This window comes from Mastacembelus armatus, chromosome 8 (genome assembly GCF_900324485.2).
Source record: "Mastacembelus armatus chromosome 8, fMasArm1.2, whole genome shotgun sequence".
NCBI classification, from domain to species: Eukaryota; Metazoa; Chordata; class Actinopteri; order Synbranchiformes; family Mastacembelidae; genus Mastacembelus; species Mastacembelus armatus.
In genome coordinates, this window is record NC_046640.1 from 12,678,100 (window position 1) to 12,694,089 (window position 15,990).

Consider the following 15,990-nt stretch of genomic DNA (forward strand, 5'->3'; position numbering starts at 1 on the left):
GTTTTTTAAAGTACACCAGATATGCTAATTTCCAGGTCCTTTGATATCTTGCTATATGCCACACGTCTCATCACTGATATGATTTATTTAGCTTTTGTGTTTTGTTTAAGCACTTGTATTATTTGAATATCAATGACAACAGATTCATGAATATACCCTCCTGAGGCACTCTGAGACCTGTTACAGTACACTTTACCTTCAGGTTATGTTTTAAATGCCACACATTACATGCTCAACTGCACATACAACAGTCCATGTTGCTTTTTTGCATCACCACCCACAATGAGGAGTTACTGTCTTTCTTAAATGCAGGCTCCTTTTTAAGCCTGATGTGTAGACAGCCCCTCATACTGTCACTTCTGTCTTGCTGTTGGTGACAAAGTACGGTTGTGGAGGCAAGTAGCGAGTAGTGTGGAGCTCCTTCTGTACAATGCAGATTTTCTTTGGGCCATAGTTCTGTCGGAGCCCCAGCGTATCCTTGCTCTCCCAGGATCTTAGCACCCCTGGGCTGGCAGCAGTGTTGGAGCTGTAGGACAGCGACTGAGAGCTGTGGCTCTTCGGGCTTTTGTACTTGTGTCCATTCTGCTTTGCAGACAGCTGTCTGGGTGGGCTGTAAGGATTACTCGGCTCAGGCTCCATATCCACAGCTTCCATGGGAAGGCAGCCTTTGGCTGTCATCTCAATCACTTGCCGACGGTTGCTGTAGAAGCTGTCATTAACTTTCTCTGCTACAAATACACAAATAACAGGATGATAGATTTTAGATTTTTCCCTTCATTATTCATTACACTGAGTCTTACATGCAGTTTAAAAGAGTGTAGTCTAACTTAAAGATACTTATGACATGTCATCATAGTGACTTAATAGGAATGTACTTTGTACACCTTAATTGCTTGAAATGTCCCTGAAGATAAAAAATATTTACTGTTCATTTGGTTGGGCTTAAATTGCAGTTAGCAGTTGCATTAAAACCAAACACTGCAAATATAAAAATGTCTTGATCATAAGACACATGTTGTTACATTTGCTAATTTAAATTTAAATTAAATTCAAGTTTTATAGTTTATTGTCATTTCAATGTGTAACACGCTGAAATGAACCTTTACCATGGTCTCCTCTTCAGCAGCAAGGCTGTGTTGGTGTTCTGAATGAAACCTCTTGGTACACAAATAGAGACAAGTGATGTGGTGAAGAGCCGCACATGCATAACAGCAGCTGCTTCATTAAAACCTACACATATAGTAGGACCACAGAGGCTCACATGACTCATTCTTTACAGTATAGTTCCACCCATCACCACGCCCCAACTCATTTGTGTTTTGATTACTCCTGATTGTCTCCTATCCCTGGTCTCATTAGCTTAGATTTGCTCTATTTTTATTTTCCCTAATGATCGGTTTGTTTGACAGCATTTCAGCGGATTAGCAGTGAAAAGGCTTCAGCTGCTTGCCTTAATCACAAAGAGAGAAACCGTTTTATGTGACTGGACCTACTACAGTACATGCATGCTGATAGCTGCCATCCCTTCATGGCCCGGTCTGTCAAACCGCTAATTGATTCAGGTAGAATCTATAAAAAAAAGACTCCTATTTCGCCATGCTAAGTAACATCAGTTACAGATTCACAAATACTCCACACTTTGATTCTACTTTTGTTTTTCATTTTTTGAGATTGTTTCCCTCTGGTCATATTAGGAGTGTTGACTTGTTGAATTTAGGACTAAATGACTGTTGTTTAAAACTGTACTAGAATTAATCAACTCATACGTTTTTCAACAATTGGGTTTTGCTAAGTTTACTTATATATTTTCTTAATTGAATTCCTTTTATAATTTGCTTCATGATATTTTATTATCATATGTGACACTATAAACTCAAACATCTAAAAGATGTATAAAAAATTGAATTTGTTTAGGGGTACAGCTTGGGTATGAGCTATTATTTCTTATTTCAAATGCTTCTTGTCCAAGCACTGGCTGTAAACTTTCCGAAATTAGCACCTGGAAGAAAAATGACAAACTTGCCTCTAAAAATAATCGTCTGGCATTGATGCACTATGGATTAGCTAACAAGAATTTTTGTGTCAGACAGAGATTTGATGGAGATTCAAACCAACTATATTTTTATTAAAAGAAAAAGATATTTCTATACACAATCTCTTGTCAAGATTCTTTCTTATCTGATTCAGATAAGGATTAAAAGGCAGCCCAGCTGTCAGGGCCATAATGTCTGCATCATTTTAACAATGACTAAAATGAGAGGGCTGGCATCTGCGCTTACTAATATAACTGCAGCTCAACCTGCAGAAAAATAGAAATAACAAATGGTTTTCTTCTGTTGAGACAAGCACTGTTTAACACAAAATTATAACCATCTTTAATTTTACTGGGATTCCATTAAACATTTCATGAAGCATTTTAGATTGTCTGCCACAGATTGCAGATTACATTGTTTCTGCCACAATCACATTTAGACACTCTTCCTTCTATGATGCAGATAAACCTGATGAATTATTCTAGTGTCCTTTACAGAAGATGTAATAAGCTACCTAATCAAATTAAATGATTAATGGGAACTGTTTTTTTTTCATCACTGTAGCTCAGTGTAAACAGTGTCTTACCCACAGCCTTGAGTGTGGCGTACTTGTTGAGATCCTTCACAGGATTTTGTTGTTCATAGGGGCTGGTGATCTGTCCCATTGCTGGGTAAGGCTGAGTAATCAAAGTTGATGTTTGAACCACGTTGTTCATCTGGTCGTTATCTAAAGGAGGGAAAAGAAAGCATTAATGCATTCAGGCAATGTTGTTACTAAATTTCTATATAGCTAGATTAGCTATTCTATATAGCTAATTTTATAAAATCTGTTAAAGACATAAATATGTTTGTTTATTTGAGTTCATCTTGCTTGGTTGCTTGTAAGTGACAGACACGATGTTGAATTCCCAGGATATAAATCAGTGTGATGGATGGATGGATGTGAATAATAGCTGTTTCTCCAACTTGATGGTGTCACTTTCCCTTAAGTAGGCTTTTCTGAAGACCCAGCTGGGGAGTCATGACTGCTCTTTGAAAAACTGTACTAATCCTACAGTAGACATCTGGTAAATTAAGGGGTTCACAGCAAATAGACTGGCCCCCTGCCTACTGGCATGAGAGAGCAAACAGATGTTCAGAGTGTCTTCTCATTTAGATTGTGAGAGAATAGTGGAACAGGCCTTTCACATAGGCAGTTTGGGACTAATATACAGCAGGTAAAATAAGTATTGAATACGTCACCATTTTTCTCAATAAATATATTTCTAAAGGCGCTAAAGTGCCATTTCTCCTCCAAACATGGTGTGTATTATGACATCCAAAGAGTACCAGGGAACCTTCAAGATTTGAAGACTGTGTGGGAGAATGGGCCAAATGACACCTGAGCAATACATGTGACTAGTGTCTCCATAGAGGAGGCATCTTGAAGCTGTCATTACCAACTAAGGCTTTTGTAGGAAGTATTAAATAAATTTCAATGAGTGCGTTCAATACTTTTTCCCTGTGTCATTTCACATTATTACACACAACTGAATTTATGGACATCTATGGTTTGATTTCTCTGCATGTGTGGATTGCATGCGTTGTTACCACCAATAGCACCTTTAGAGATATATTTACTGAGAAAAAAGGGACGTGTTCAATACTTATTTTACCTGCTGTATATCTATACACACACATCTATAAATATCTGTATGTCAACATGATTGTGTATTTTGTCATGATGCAAATGGTTCAGAGGAGGTGTCAATATTGGCCCTATGTGAATTCAGCATCAATAACTTGCATATGAAGATTAAAAACATGTTAATCAAATCCTTATTGGCAGTTCTTAACAAAGTTTACAAACTTTAAAATCAGAGGAGTCCAGCGGTCCTTGGTCTAGAATGATAAAAACAGATCATTAATACAGAAAATAGGTTAATTAGGCTCTTATTCCCCACTGGTCAGCAAGAATTTTTGTTACTGTGCTAATTAATTTGGAAAGTCTCAAACTATCAATGCTGTCTCATGAAATGATGCATAGGACAGTTTCGACAGTTTGTTCACTGCAACACACTTCAGGTGGGTTGTGTAATGAATGAGATCAGGTTTGGAGGTCACTTAAGGGAGAATAAATAATGGTACCACCTAAAAAAGGGATTTCTTTCTAACAAATCATCATGTCATCCAGTTTATTGAAAATCATTTGAAAAATTATAGTTGGTAAAACCAAAAAGATGTTAAGAAAGCACAGTGCTTTCATGTGTACATTTCATTTGTTAAACGTAGCGATGGATCATTAAATGTAATTTAAAAATAGTGAAGAAATTAGTTCATCCATCCATCCATTCTCTATGCCACTCAGTCCAATTCAGGGTTGCAGTGCCTAATGAAACACTGCTGAACACAGTAAAATTATTTAACAATAATGTTTTTACATGTCATATCGTAGTTGTGTGTTCGATTGTTACAAACATAAATAACCAAACTGGGAGCGAATCTCTGTGATCTTTCTGAGCCTGTTAACCACTTGACTTCCATGCAATTTACTGTTAAATGGGTCATACAGGCTCTCATTTAATGTGGTCTTATTGAATCTGAAAGTCAAATTAGATCTCCTCCTTCCATAGAATACAATGAATTGATGTCATTTTAAATGTATTAATACTCCGTTAACATTCCTCATAAGGAAGTCCTGGGTACATATGATTGGTAAAACTACACAATACACAGACAGATCAGCTTTAATTCTATGTAGTTTTCTCTCATATGCTCATCAAACAATGTTGATATCCCCATGCGCTAGTCTGTAAGCTATATACCATTGAGGAGTATTATGCTTATCTCGTACTCCAGACAAAGTCAAGGGGAGGGTATCCCCTTAAAGATAGAAGCTACCCAAAGTAAATGATTTAAATACACTGAATGTTTAGACTACACTGTTTTTTGTCCCAATATTTATCAAAATCATCAAGACAGCCTGTCTCAATGTCTCTGTTATTCTAAATCTCATTTAAAACATGCCAGGTGTTATATAAGATGGGAATAGATTTCACTGCTGTTAATAAATGATGACAATACTTGTTAGCATCTGGTGCAACATTGCTGCTTTGCTATGTACTGTAGTTATGTCCCTCTTTCATGTTTATCTGATGTAGCAGTGACTGTAGTGAGTGTCAGTTGTGCTTGTGCAGTTGTCAGAGTCATAGCTTTTATTTCAGCTGCTGGAAAAAGAAGTAGGCCACTTCTGGAGACTTGTAAGGTTAAGGACTCTGTGGTTGCTGTGGGAAATAAGCAAGTTAACGCTCCAGACAGAGACACCTCCCTGGAACTCATAAAAGATTTAAGCGAGTATTTTGGGAGCTGTATGCCCTGGAATAAACAGTACAAGGAGAAGGGCGCTCTTATTTACAGGCAGCCTACTTTCAAGTTAGCGATGAAATATTCTTTTCTTCCTAAGTAATTATTAGACTTCTGAAAATCTTCACATCAAAAACAACATTTATATTGTATCTGTACAATTGTCACTTATTTATAGTCTTGCTGAGGCATACTTTAATCTACTGTATGTGTAAATTATGTGATCAAATGTTTTTAGAATTCAGACTTACTGTATAAAGTAACAAAGTCTTGATTATAGTAAGAATATTTCTACTATGTGAATTAAATATCAGGATATAAAAACATCCTGAAAACTGTGAACTTCAGAATCAGATGTTGAAGATAAATACTTTATTTTTGGGGTGATTCCATTTTTATAAAGCAATTTGAATTCTCTAACACCATTTGATAAGTAGAAAACACAAATTCATGCTACTTTAAATTATAACATGAATGGAAACAGGTACTGTACATGTGTCTTTTCATACAGTGGATTAACTTAAACATAGATTGATGGGTAAAAGGACTAAAAAAACTTAAATAATAGATCAGGAGAAAACAATAGAGCACTTTTAAAAGTCCTCCCACCCCCTGACTTGTCCTGTTGGTTGAACACCTCTTGGAAAAGCAACTCTGTTACCTCAACAAGGCATCCAGGTCCTTAATAATGTATGCCAAGCAACTGGACAGAACAGGTTAAAAAAAAAAAAAGTCAAGGAAAATGAATTGTTTGAAATTAACAACTTCATACAGCATCCAATTCTCACTCAGACTGGCCTAAGAGAAATTTCCTGAGCAGAGGTAGATATGTATGCTTACTTTTCTTTACTGTTGTCCATCAGCACAGTGATGGTATAAATTACTGGCCACACTAAATAAACCATTGTCAGTTTCTCAATTTAGAAACCAAGACAACTCGTACCATTAGCCACATATTTTAAAGCTGCATTGTCAGATTTTAATTTTCTCATTAAAGGTTTTGAGGCTTCAGTGAACAATATATGGAAGGTGGAAAATAGAACCATAGGTAGACTCTGCATTTGGTAGCTATTTCTTGCTTCTGTCAGTGGTAATGCAGCTGAAATATATTTCTATGTGGCAGTGAGGAAATGGACTGTCATGCACCAGTGGAGTGTTGGCAGAGAGCGGAGACTTTGTTCTCTTTGGCTCACTGCCGGGAGTAAAAAGAGACTACACTTCACACACGCCCCATGTACGCACATGGCCAGCAGGACGTGAACACGATGGCACTGGTAGCCAAAGAAACAGAGCTTACAAATTCTGCATTACTGGCATCTAGAGTGAGACTCAGTCAAAACATATTTTTGTTATCTCTGACAAGCAACAGATGAGGAACACGGGGTCCCTCTGGAGCATTTCAATCACTGCTTTGCACCACTGTCCATAATATACAGTGACTATTTTGGCTGGGACATAGGCACAACTGTCACTAGAAAGCACAGGATGGATCCATGTGGCAAAAAATATCACTTCACCCCTTGTAACCTTGCTAAGATTGCTGTCAAGAAAACAACATCATCCCTGTGCTGTTGCCAACTCAATTACAGAGAATCCCTACCATACAGCCCTGTAAGATACAAGCAGCCAGCACACTGTGCCCTGGATCTCCATGTCCAAGGTCACAAAACTAAAGAAAGCTGCACTCACTCAGCATACACTTCTTCACTGCACAGTGGTAATATATGAATTAAGTAGCAAAAATAGGAAAAAGTAATCTTCTACCTTGTGGCTCCTCTTATACTGACTGAGAAGTGGCAGGGTTGAGGTAAATGAAAGTATAATGCATTGTGAATGTTTAGTAAATTACTTTTCAAGTACACTGTATGGAAACAGGTATATTGTATATATATATAACTGCAAGGATGGACTGGTTGTCTCTACGTTGCTGCGCACTGAAACATTCTGTCATTTGTAGTAATTTGGTAGTAATTTTTTCCAGATTATTATAGACACAGGTATGAGGCTATTTTCTGACTAAGAGACCTACACATTTTTCAAAGGAAAGTAAAATTTTTACTTTTCAAAACACCACGTTTAGCACATAGAAAACTGTCATTGTCGGTGTCTTATTAATGGGGTTTTCTGATTTACATAACATTTCATCAAGTGAATATACTGCACTTTCCTGGATCGTTACTGTGTTGAGGAGCACTCTTCTGTAATTAAATTTTGATGGCATTTTACGGTTTTAGGTTATTTGTGCTGTAGTTTTGCCCATTCGGTCAGACTTTCCACTGTTTTTGCGTCTAAATATTGTAGATTGGCTATTTGTTACTCATCTGTGATTTTCTTGGATTGAATTCCTAATTTTTCTTAAACATGAAGTTGAGTTGATTAATCTACTTGACTGGACTACCTTAAAAAATTATTCGTGCAGCTGAAGCTTATGAGATCACTGAAGATAAGGCAATCATCTGCTCTGTGTGCCAAGAACAGACAGGTTTTCATTCCAACCACATAAGTGTTTCCACTAATTAGGAAACCTTCCAAACCAGTCAGTGAAATTAGCTGCTGTACATTTGTGCATTTACACACACTTCTGACCTTCCATACCACATCATGATCCCTGATATATTCCACATCAATATAACACTTTTTGTCATTGTTTTTTTTTTTTTTGTATTTGGGTCAAATAATTCAAGTAATTCTTCATATCTTGTACCTGTGAATTTGATAGTATTTTATTGATTCCTTGACTTCTGACTTCTACTCTACAGATGTGAGGTGTTAATATTCAGCTAAATACTATTCACTATCAGAAGATTTTTTTTTTAATATAAAATGCCATTTGCCATGATTATCCAGCTTACAGAGCAGGGAGACGGGGAGAACATTATTGACTGTAGCTGTCAAGTGAGTAAGCAGGCTATCATTATAAAGAACTCTTTTCTCTGTGTCTGTGGGGGGTATCTGTGTGGGTGAATGTAGGCACTGGTGCTGAATGAATGAGAAAGTACAATATAATGTGTAAGGCTGTTGCATACAGTAAGTGTTGGCTAAAAAAGAGAGCTCCAGGTTGTCGGTGGTAATTAGTGTGTATGTTAAGAGATTGCTGAGGACAGGACTAATTGCTTCACCATCCTGGAGAAGATGGATCTTTTTTTGTCCTCCCACCAGGTCAGGTTCCCTTAGAGAAGCGACTTCAGGATGCAAACATCTAAGAAATTACAACTACCTGTAAGAATTAGTTGTGATGCTAAGAATGAAGTTTCAGTGCAGTGGCAAGCGGTGGTCAGTGAAAGAAGTTGGCAGCAGTATTAGTGAATAGATATAGATAACCAGAGACCCAAAGTGGTTCTGTTGTAAGAGTCTATAGGGGTGTGCAGTATGTGGTGTGCTACTGGAATCACATTACTTACGAAGGCTGTTAACTGTGACTCTGGTTTGTATGTTCTCGTAGTGCTGGCTAAGTCCAATGTCGTCCGTGTGTTCTGAAGCAGGGTGGCGGATAACGTGTGCAAGAGCCCTGGAAAGATGAAGAAGAGAATGAGAAGGAATCCAGGCCTGTAGATCACCCAAGGTTTTGCTGACAAGTCCCCATAATGGAGAGATTATGTAATTTGAATTTGAATTTTGGCAATATTTTATTTTTTTTCTGTAACTTTTCATTGTGAACGACTGATATGAACGACCCCCCAAAGAAGCTGTCTGAAAATGTGTGCCATCATGTTCTAAATGACATTGTTTGTCTGCCCTCTCCCTATGTTGACCACACCACCTTGCCATCATAAAAACATTTGACTTCAAATGTGCTCAAAGTATTATGATCGAGCATGACCTGACCCTCACAAAGGCCCTTTTAAATTTCCAAGGCTGACACCTTTCATTACACACCATCGCCTGGTGTGGTGGGGAGTGATCACAAGTAGGCTGTGTTGCACCTGCAACCACACTCACCTACCACTGATGTCAAAGTGCATCAAATGAAACCCTGAGCAGACTTTGTCTGTGGAAAGGCAAGAACTGGAGGTCAGTAAAAACAAGAGGTTCATGTCCCAGAGAAACAGCTGTACAAGTCACGGTTTTGTCAAACTTGCACATCCTGTGTGTAATTTTGTAAAATTTATGGAAGATCTGCAGTGAAAAATGTCACTAGTGTCACATGGTGATCAGTTTTTTCCATATTTAGGCTACAAACAATAACATACAGTATATTGAGACTTCATCATGTACCCCATGTCCACTCTACACCTGTCTTATTCAAACTTAGTTTTGTGTGGTTTTGCGTCATAGGTTTAGCACCTTACAGGTATTTGGTCATTGACTTTTGACACAAGCACCAGCTCAGATTCATATAAGATGGTCGGGCTACGTGACTAACTTCTTCCATTTTATTAAACTTACAGTCATCTCAATTTGAACTAACTGAACTACACATAAAGCTATGTGTCATGTGAACTACTCATCATTTACCTCCCTTAACTCTTATTTTTAAAATCAAACCTTAATGAAACATTTTTTTTGTTTGTTTCATGTTTGTTTTCATAATAATAAGCCTCTGTGGATGTCTGGGTGATGCTCACACAGATGAGTAAATAGCTCATGGCTCTGAAACAACTGTGAAAGGGGGAAAAAAGTGAACATAAGGAAAATGAACCTACCTTGACATATTCTCTCTGTGCGGACGATGCGTCTTTTCCAAACCAAGCTTGGTAAAAATTCCGATCAGTGCCATTATGGCCACGACCCCGCAAATGACATACACGATTAGGTTTGATTTATCCTTGGCGGTGTCCCCGGCTACGTCCACTTTCTGTGGGGGTCTACCTGTCATCATCCACGGAGGGGTGTCGTAGTTCTTACAGGTGGTCTGGTCCAGCCTGGAGCTTTTAAACGCGCAGCAGAACCTGAAGCCACAGGTGCCGCAGCAGTACAGGTAGCTGCCGGTCCTGCACACGAACGGCGGGTCCCACTGGCCCATCACGTCGTAGTAGCCGCGGCACTTGTCCTCCATGTGCGGGCTCTCCGTGACTCCGCTCTCGCCTTCCTTTGAGTCGTTAAACCCGGTCACTATCAAGTAGTCGTCGACGGTCTGACCCAGTTCGCCCTCTGCGTCGCACATCATAACTTTCACCAGAAAGTAACCGAGCAGTAGCTCAGTGCCCCGCATTGTCGCTCACTTTTTACCCCGCTCTGGACGTCCTGACAAGCTCTCATAAGCCCGACAGCATCTTCCGGACCGACGACACACAGCCATGCGTAAATCTAAGGAGGCTGATTCCAACTTCCATGCGTAAAAGCACAGCGCGCCCCTGCGCTCTTCTGTCTTTGGGGGACAACACTTCAGATGCTTTTCCGGTTACTTTACATCAGCAGCTGCTGTAGTAAATAGAGAGGGGTGGCATCACAGAAACATTGCCCCTGGCTCAGCTGGAGGGTGTCAGACACTCCTGAGGCTGCTTCACTACAGAGACAGTGAGGGAGAGTGGGAGAAAGACAGCGCAAAGTAGACGAGAACCCGGTTAAATGAATCAGGCGAAGAGAGAGAGAGAGAGAGAGAGAGATAGAGGGAGAGTAGAGAGAGAGCTGTGTGCTGTGGCTCTAATTACAGCCATCACATGCATTTATTATAGCGTTGGGTCTTAAAATCGCCTATAAAGGTGCAATCCGTGATCCAGATCACACCAACGTGTGGTGACTGAAAGCTGCAGTCACTCCCACACTGATTGACTTTAATACAAGAACTGACAGTAAGATATACTTGAAAACCAAGCTGGTACTTATAGTAATAGCTTTACAAAGGAGTAAAACATTATTAAACATTTATTTCATCGATATAGCTTTTTAGGAAACACTGCATTGTTTTTGTAGGACTCAGTTTGCGTGGATCAGTCATTTATATGCTAAAGACTTGCTGATTGAGTTATTAAAACAAGTTGCTTCTGTGCACACGGGCAAAAAGGCTGATCAGCCCTGTTACTGTATACCTTTTGTGTTTTGACGCTTATTTTTAGAGAACCCTTTTTTATCTAAAATTATTAGTGGAGAGAGGCTTATCATCTGCCACTTGAGACATCTCAGTTGTTTTCATTTGATGTAGAATCATCTTCTCTATGAGGGGGCTACTTTTATTTACAATTGGTTGTCAGGGAGGTTTTGCTCCTCTCATCTGTGTGCATCTTTAAAGTTTCCTATAAATAGTTGCACAGTCTCTGAGGATGAAACTTTAGAGTGGTGGAAACACTGCAGCTTTACCACGACTAAAAAAAAAAAAAAAAGGTTTCATTTAAACGTTTGATTTTATAGTCTGAAATAGTGAATGATTGACACATAAAGCAATCATATTTTAGTTCGGTTTCTCTTTATAGCCTGGGGCATGTTGGTATTTTTGTTATGGGACTGGCCAGCGTTATTGACAGCCTTTGAAATATTATTGATGAGTCACCACTCTTTAATATTATGCATCATACAGGGACCAGAAAGTTTGTTCTTTAGAGCTTCATTAGTTTTATATACAGTGTACCTTACACAAAATCAATCATATATGTAATTCTCAACTCCAAACCTTAAATGGATTCTTGAAAGTTACTCTATGAATAATATCTAATATAAGTCATTCTGAAGCAGAGACCTTACTCCTTTTTATGTTTTTTTTCTTTCTATGCAAGATGTCGATCATCGTTGTCATTGGGCAAGAGGCAGGGCGCACCCTGGATAGATCACCAGTCCATCACAGATCTGACACAGAGAGACAGACACGCCCTCACATTCATACCTACAGGAAATTTAGAGTCATGATTTAACCTAGCCCCAAGCTGCATGTCTTTGGATTGTGTAGGAAGCCATGGTAACAAGAGAAAACCCCACAACCATGAGGAGAACATGCAGACTCCACACAAAAAGGCTCCAGGTTTGGAGCGGATTCAAACCTGGAACCTTTTTGCTGTGAGGGTAACCACCGTACTGCTGTAGCTAATCAACAAGTACAAAAATGACATGGTAAAAAATTGAAATTAACCAGCACTGTAACATGAGGACAGTATCTGTGAAGGTCATGTTTCTCAATCAGGAACAAATTTGCTTCAAGACTAAAATAATCGAATATATACAAGCGTATCTTCCAATACTTGGTGCTACACTGCTGCTGCATGGCCCTTGAAGGTACATCTTTTTCAATAATTTAGTGGCGCAACTCATTCTGTGCAATACTTTGTTTGGGAGCAGGTGGGCAGACGAGGGTGCTGTAATTTGCTCAGGCAGGGAGTGAGCCTAATTAAATGCTGGCTCGGTGGGGAATTTTAATGTAATCCCTTTCTGTTACTTTTGAGTAATGCAACTGTCATATGGAGGTTTCAGGCCTGACACAAACCATAAAGCCTAATCTGCCACTTCACTGTGCCAGACAGGGTCTGCCCTGGAAACCCAGAAAACCAGAAACCTGTATGGATACTTTTCTATTAACATTGCAAGCATGTAAAAGCAAAAATATTAAAATGTTTAAATTACATGTCAGTTTTCTAAGAGACTACATACACACATTTCTCTCTGTTGTATTCTTTAGGCAGGTATTCCCAAGTTCCTTGATTATATTTTCAGGTGTACATGGAGGCGCATACATGGAGGGCAAAATACAGCACAGTCAAAACTGCACAGAAAATAGACAATGAATTTTTACACCCAGTGACCCAAGGAAGAGCTGCATGATCAAACAAAAGTTTTTGTGACAAAGATTTCGCTCTAGACTTAAATTGCCTTTGTTTGTCTACTTGTTTTTTTTTGTTTTTTTTTAGGCCAGTCTAATCTAATCCTGCTCATTAGGGCTCTATATTTATCTGTTCTCTTTAAGCAACTGCTTTTACTCTTTGTGTAATTTTGAATAGGTTGATAGAAATCAAATTTCTGTAGAAATATCCCAGAAATAACTTTAAGTACACATTCTTTGACTGCACTGAAATAATTAATCATGATTTGATTTTATCCAGCAGCGGCTGAGAACAGCAGCTCTGTTAAAATAAAGTCCATACCTTATATTGTCAACTTATATTGTACCATGAGGAAACAAGAAAATGTTTTTTCTTCTTTGTTTTTCTAATAACAGCAAATATTCCCGTGGGAAGTTTTCCTGTTTGCATGCTGACCTTTCCCATTGTGAAATATCAGTGTCCATTGCTGCAGAGTGCTCTGTTATTCTAATGTTGAACAAGGTTGTTAGGAGGGCACCTCAGTTAAACTGTTTAAACTTTGTTTTCATCATTGGATGAAATACAACTGCTTCTAAAATCTAAACATTTTGCATCTCAGTCATTTTCTGGTGAAATTGCTCCGTATTTATTGTTTGGTGAGATTTGACTCAACATTTGTAGTTCCATTTTAACAGTTTCTCTGAAAACTAGCAGGTCTTTTGTCATGTGTACCCAGTGTTACAGTCTCCATTCACAGTTGAATTACTTATTCATGCCAATTGCTTCTGTTCATGTCCAGATTCTGTTTATATTGGATGAACCAGCGATTGTTATGTGACACAAAATGTATAGGCAGCACAGTCTTCATAATAGGACTTATTAAAATTAAAGTGTAACGTTTTTTTTTTAACTTTTTTTTTTATCTTAGTAACATTTTCTTCAGCTACTATCCTGTAGAGACCACTAGTAATGCTATGGCACCTCATGTTTACAGGTGGATCGTCATTGTGTTTGTGTGTTTCACATATATAAGCTTACAGTGGACTTCCATACATTTCTGTCACTGGTTTCATACGATTCCCCTGATCAACAGATGGTGGTGAAAGAAACACAGTAAACACAGACATAAACAATCTTCAAAAAATTATCTTTCCAAATGATTTATGATAAAGGGAAACACATTCTGTACATTTATCTTGAACACAGCATTTTGGTATACATATATATACATATATATAAAATCAAAAATATAATCTGCTGCCTTCTTTGTTTACAAGAATTTTAATTTCATTTCATTTGAACTGTAGGACAAAACAGATTTGGATGACAGTAATCTAAACAGTGCTACACTATACTGAACTGATCCGAATAAATTCATAATTTCATTAAAAGAAAGGGTTAATTTACAACTGTGAACACACACACATTTATATATCCACAGTGAAAACATCCAACAACATGGTTTTATTATCAGTCTTACCCCTGTAAGGCACTTACACAAAACACAACAACGGCCAGTGAGAGTTAATGCCTGCAATACATGCATGCATGCTGTGTCACTGAATTGACTTGTATTTTTAGTCCTAGTTTACCTTGAGATACTTGATAAATAGTGCAGTTCTTTCTCAACCTGTCCCCCTTCCTCCTCGGGCCAGCAGGCTCTGATGCTGTTGAGCCTCACTAGGTCAGAAAGCTGTATGCCTTCACTTCAGGTGCTTGGACCCAGAGTGGGCCTTGGTAAATAGCCAGTGTGCTTCTCATGTATCCTTTGTCCCAGTTCTAGGATCCTGGAACAAACAAGACCTAACTTGTTTGTGTAAAAACTTTAATCTTTATCTTAAAGTGCAGATTGTGAGCTATCAAGGGTTTGTGTCGTGTCCCCTTCAACCTTGAAACTAGACTTGAGTTTCATACCATGTTTGACAGTGAAAGATTGGCCTGTGAGATGGAGTGACACACTTTTCTGACTATACATAGCTTAGAACACTGTGACTAAAATTGGAGACATACAACTCAAAAAGCATCAAGCTGAGCCTTTAAGTAATTTGTAGACAAAGTAGGCCAGTCAGTGCTGACTCTTCGTCTGTGTTCAATCTCTGCTCCTCAGCGTCTGACATTTTTCCATTTGTCATCTTGTTCATTTTCCCCACAATCAAGAGGCAGGGGAGTGCGGAGAAATGTTGTCATGGTAACAGAAAAAATAGCCAGGATGACCATGAGTGAGAAAGACCTGATAGCACACTGTGCCGTTCGAAGTATTTCCTGACCTCGTGCTACAGCTGCAGGATATTACTTGGAGATTTCATACAGATGAAAAATAAGTGAGACAGTAGTTTGAACTTCAAGGTCACTAGTCTATTAGGAAGAGGCTTTTTGAAGATTATATTGTCCTGGGACATTAATAAATTTAGGTTTTGGTCAATGCTGTTAAATGTGCATATGATGAGCAGAAAATTTCAAATGCTTGGTTCTTCTTCAGTGTGGCACAGTGGTGCTGAAATCACTGCTGTTAAAGTGGCCTATTTCCCCAAATGCTTAGTTTTTGTGTGTTTCCAGTGTCTCTTTTAGAAATTGAGTTCAAACTATGTGGTGGAGAAAAATGCATAATTTGTTTTTTGTGTAGGTTCTGTAGACGGACTGGCAGCTCACAATTCATCAAATAATTTTTCTGATTTATCTCTGATGGCCCCCTGTGGTTGAGACAAACTTTGGAAACCGAGCATGTAAAACTGAGCATCTTTGAGAAGGGACTGAAGGGACTATTGTATTTTCATGATACATAAGAAAGAGGAGCTGCTTTTTTATAAAGCAGGAGTAGCACAGAACTTTTATTTTGTAGTACTTAAAATGTGTTTTCATAAGCAGATTAGTGTTCAATTTCTCAGGAAGTTTCAAAGTTGTAAATAATTTTTCTCTTCAGCGCTTTTGTCATTTTCACACAATTTTTTTTG

The 15,990-nt window shown here is 38.4% G+C and overlaps 1 protein-coding gene across 1 annotated transcript; it reads right to left on the reverse strand.

Moving 5' to 3' along the window:
- Window positions 1-345: 345 nt before the first annotated feature.
- shisa9b (shisa family member 9b) lies at window positions 346-10,527 on the reverse strand. The gene is made up of 4 exons (XM_026326167.1): window positions 10,019-10,527; window positions 8,777-8,883; window positions 2,620-2,760; window positions 346-728 (listed from the first exon to the last, which is right to left on the reverse strand). Exons 1-4 carry the CDS (start codon window positions 10,525-10,527, stop codon window positions 346-348), a joined length of 1,140 nt encoding a protein of 379 aa, XP_026181952.1.
- Between the last annotated feature and the right edge of the window lie 5,463 nt (window positions 10,528-15,990).

Excerpts from the sequence above, each read along its gene's own strand:
- shisa9b (XM_026326167.1), bottom strand. The coding sequence starts at position 10,527 with ATGCGGGGCACTGAGCTACTGCTCGGTTACTTTCTGGTGAAAGTTATG. Across the intron at positions 2,761-8,776 it reads AGTCACAGTTAACAGCCTTC|ATAACGACCAGATGAACAAC; the intron begins GTAAGTAATGTG and ends TCCCTCCTTTAG. Across the intron at positions 729-2,619 it reads CGCCACACTCAAGGCTGTGG|CAGAGAAAGTTAATGACAGC; the intron begins GTAAGACACTGT and ends GTGTATTTGTAG.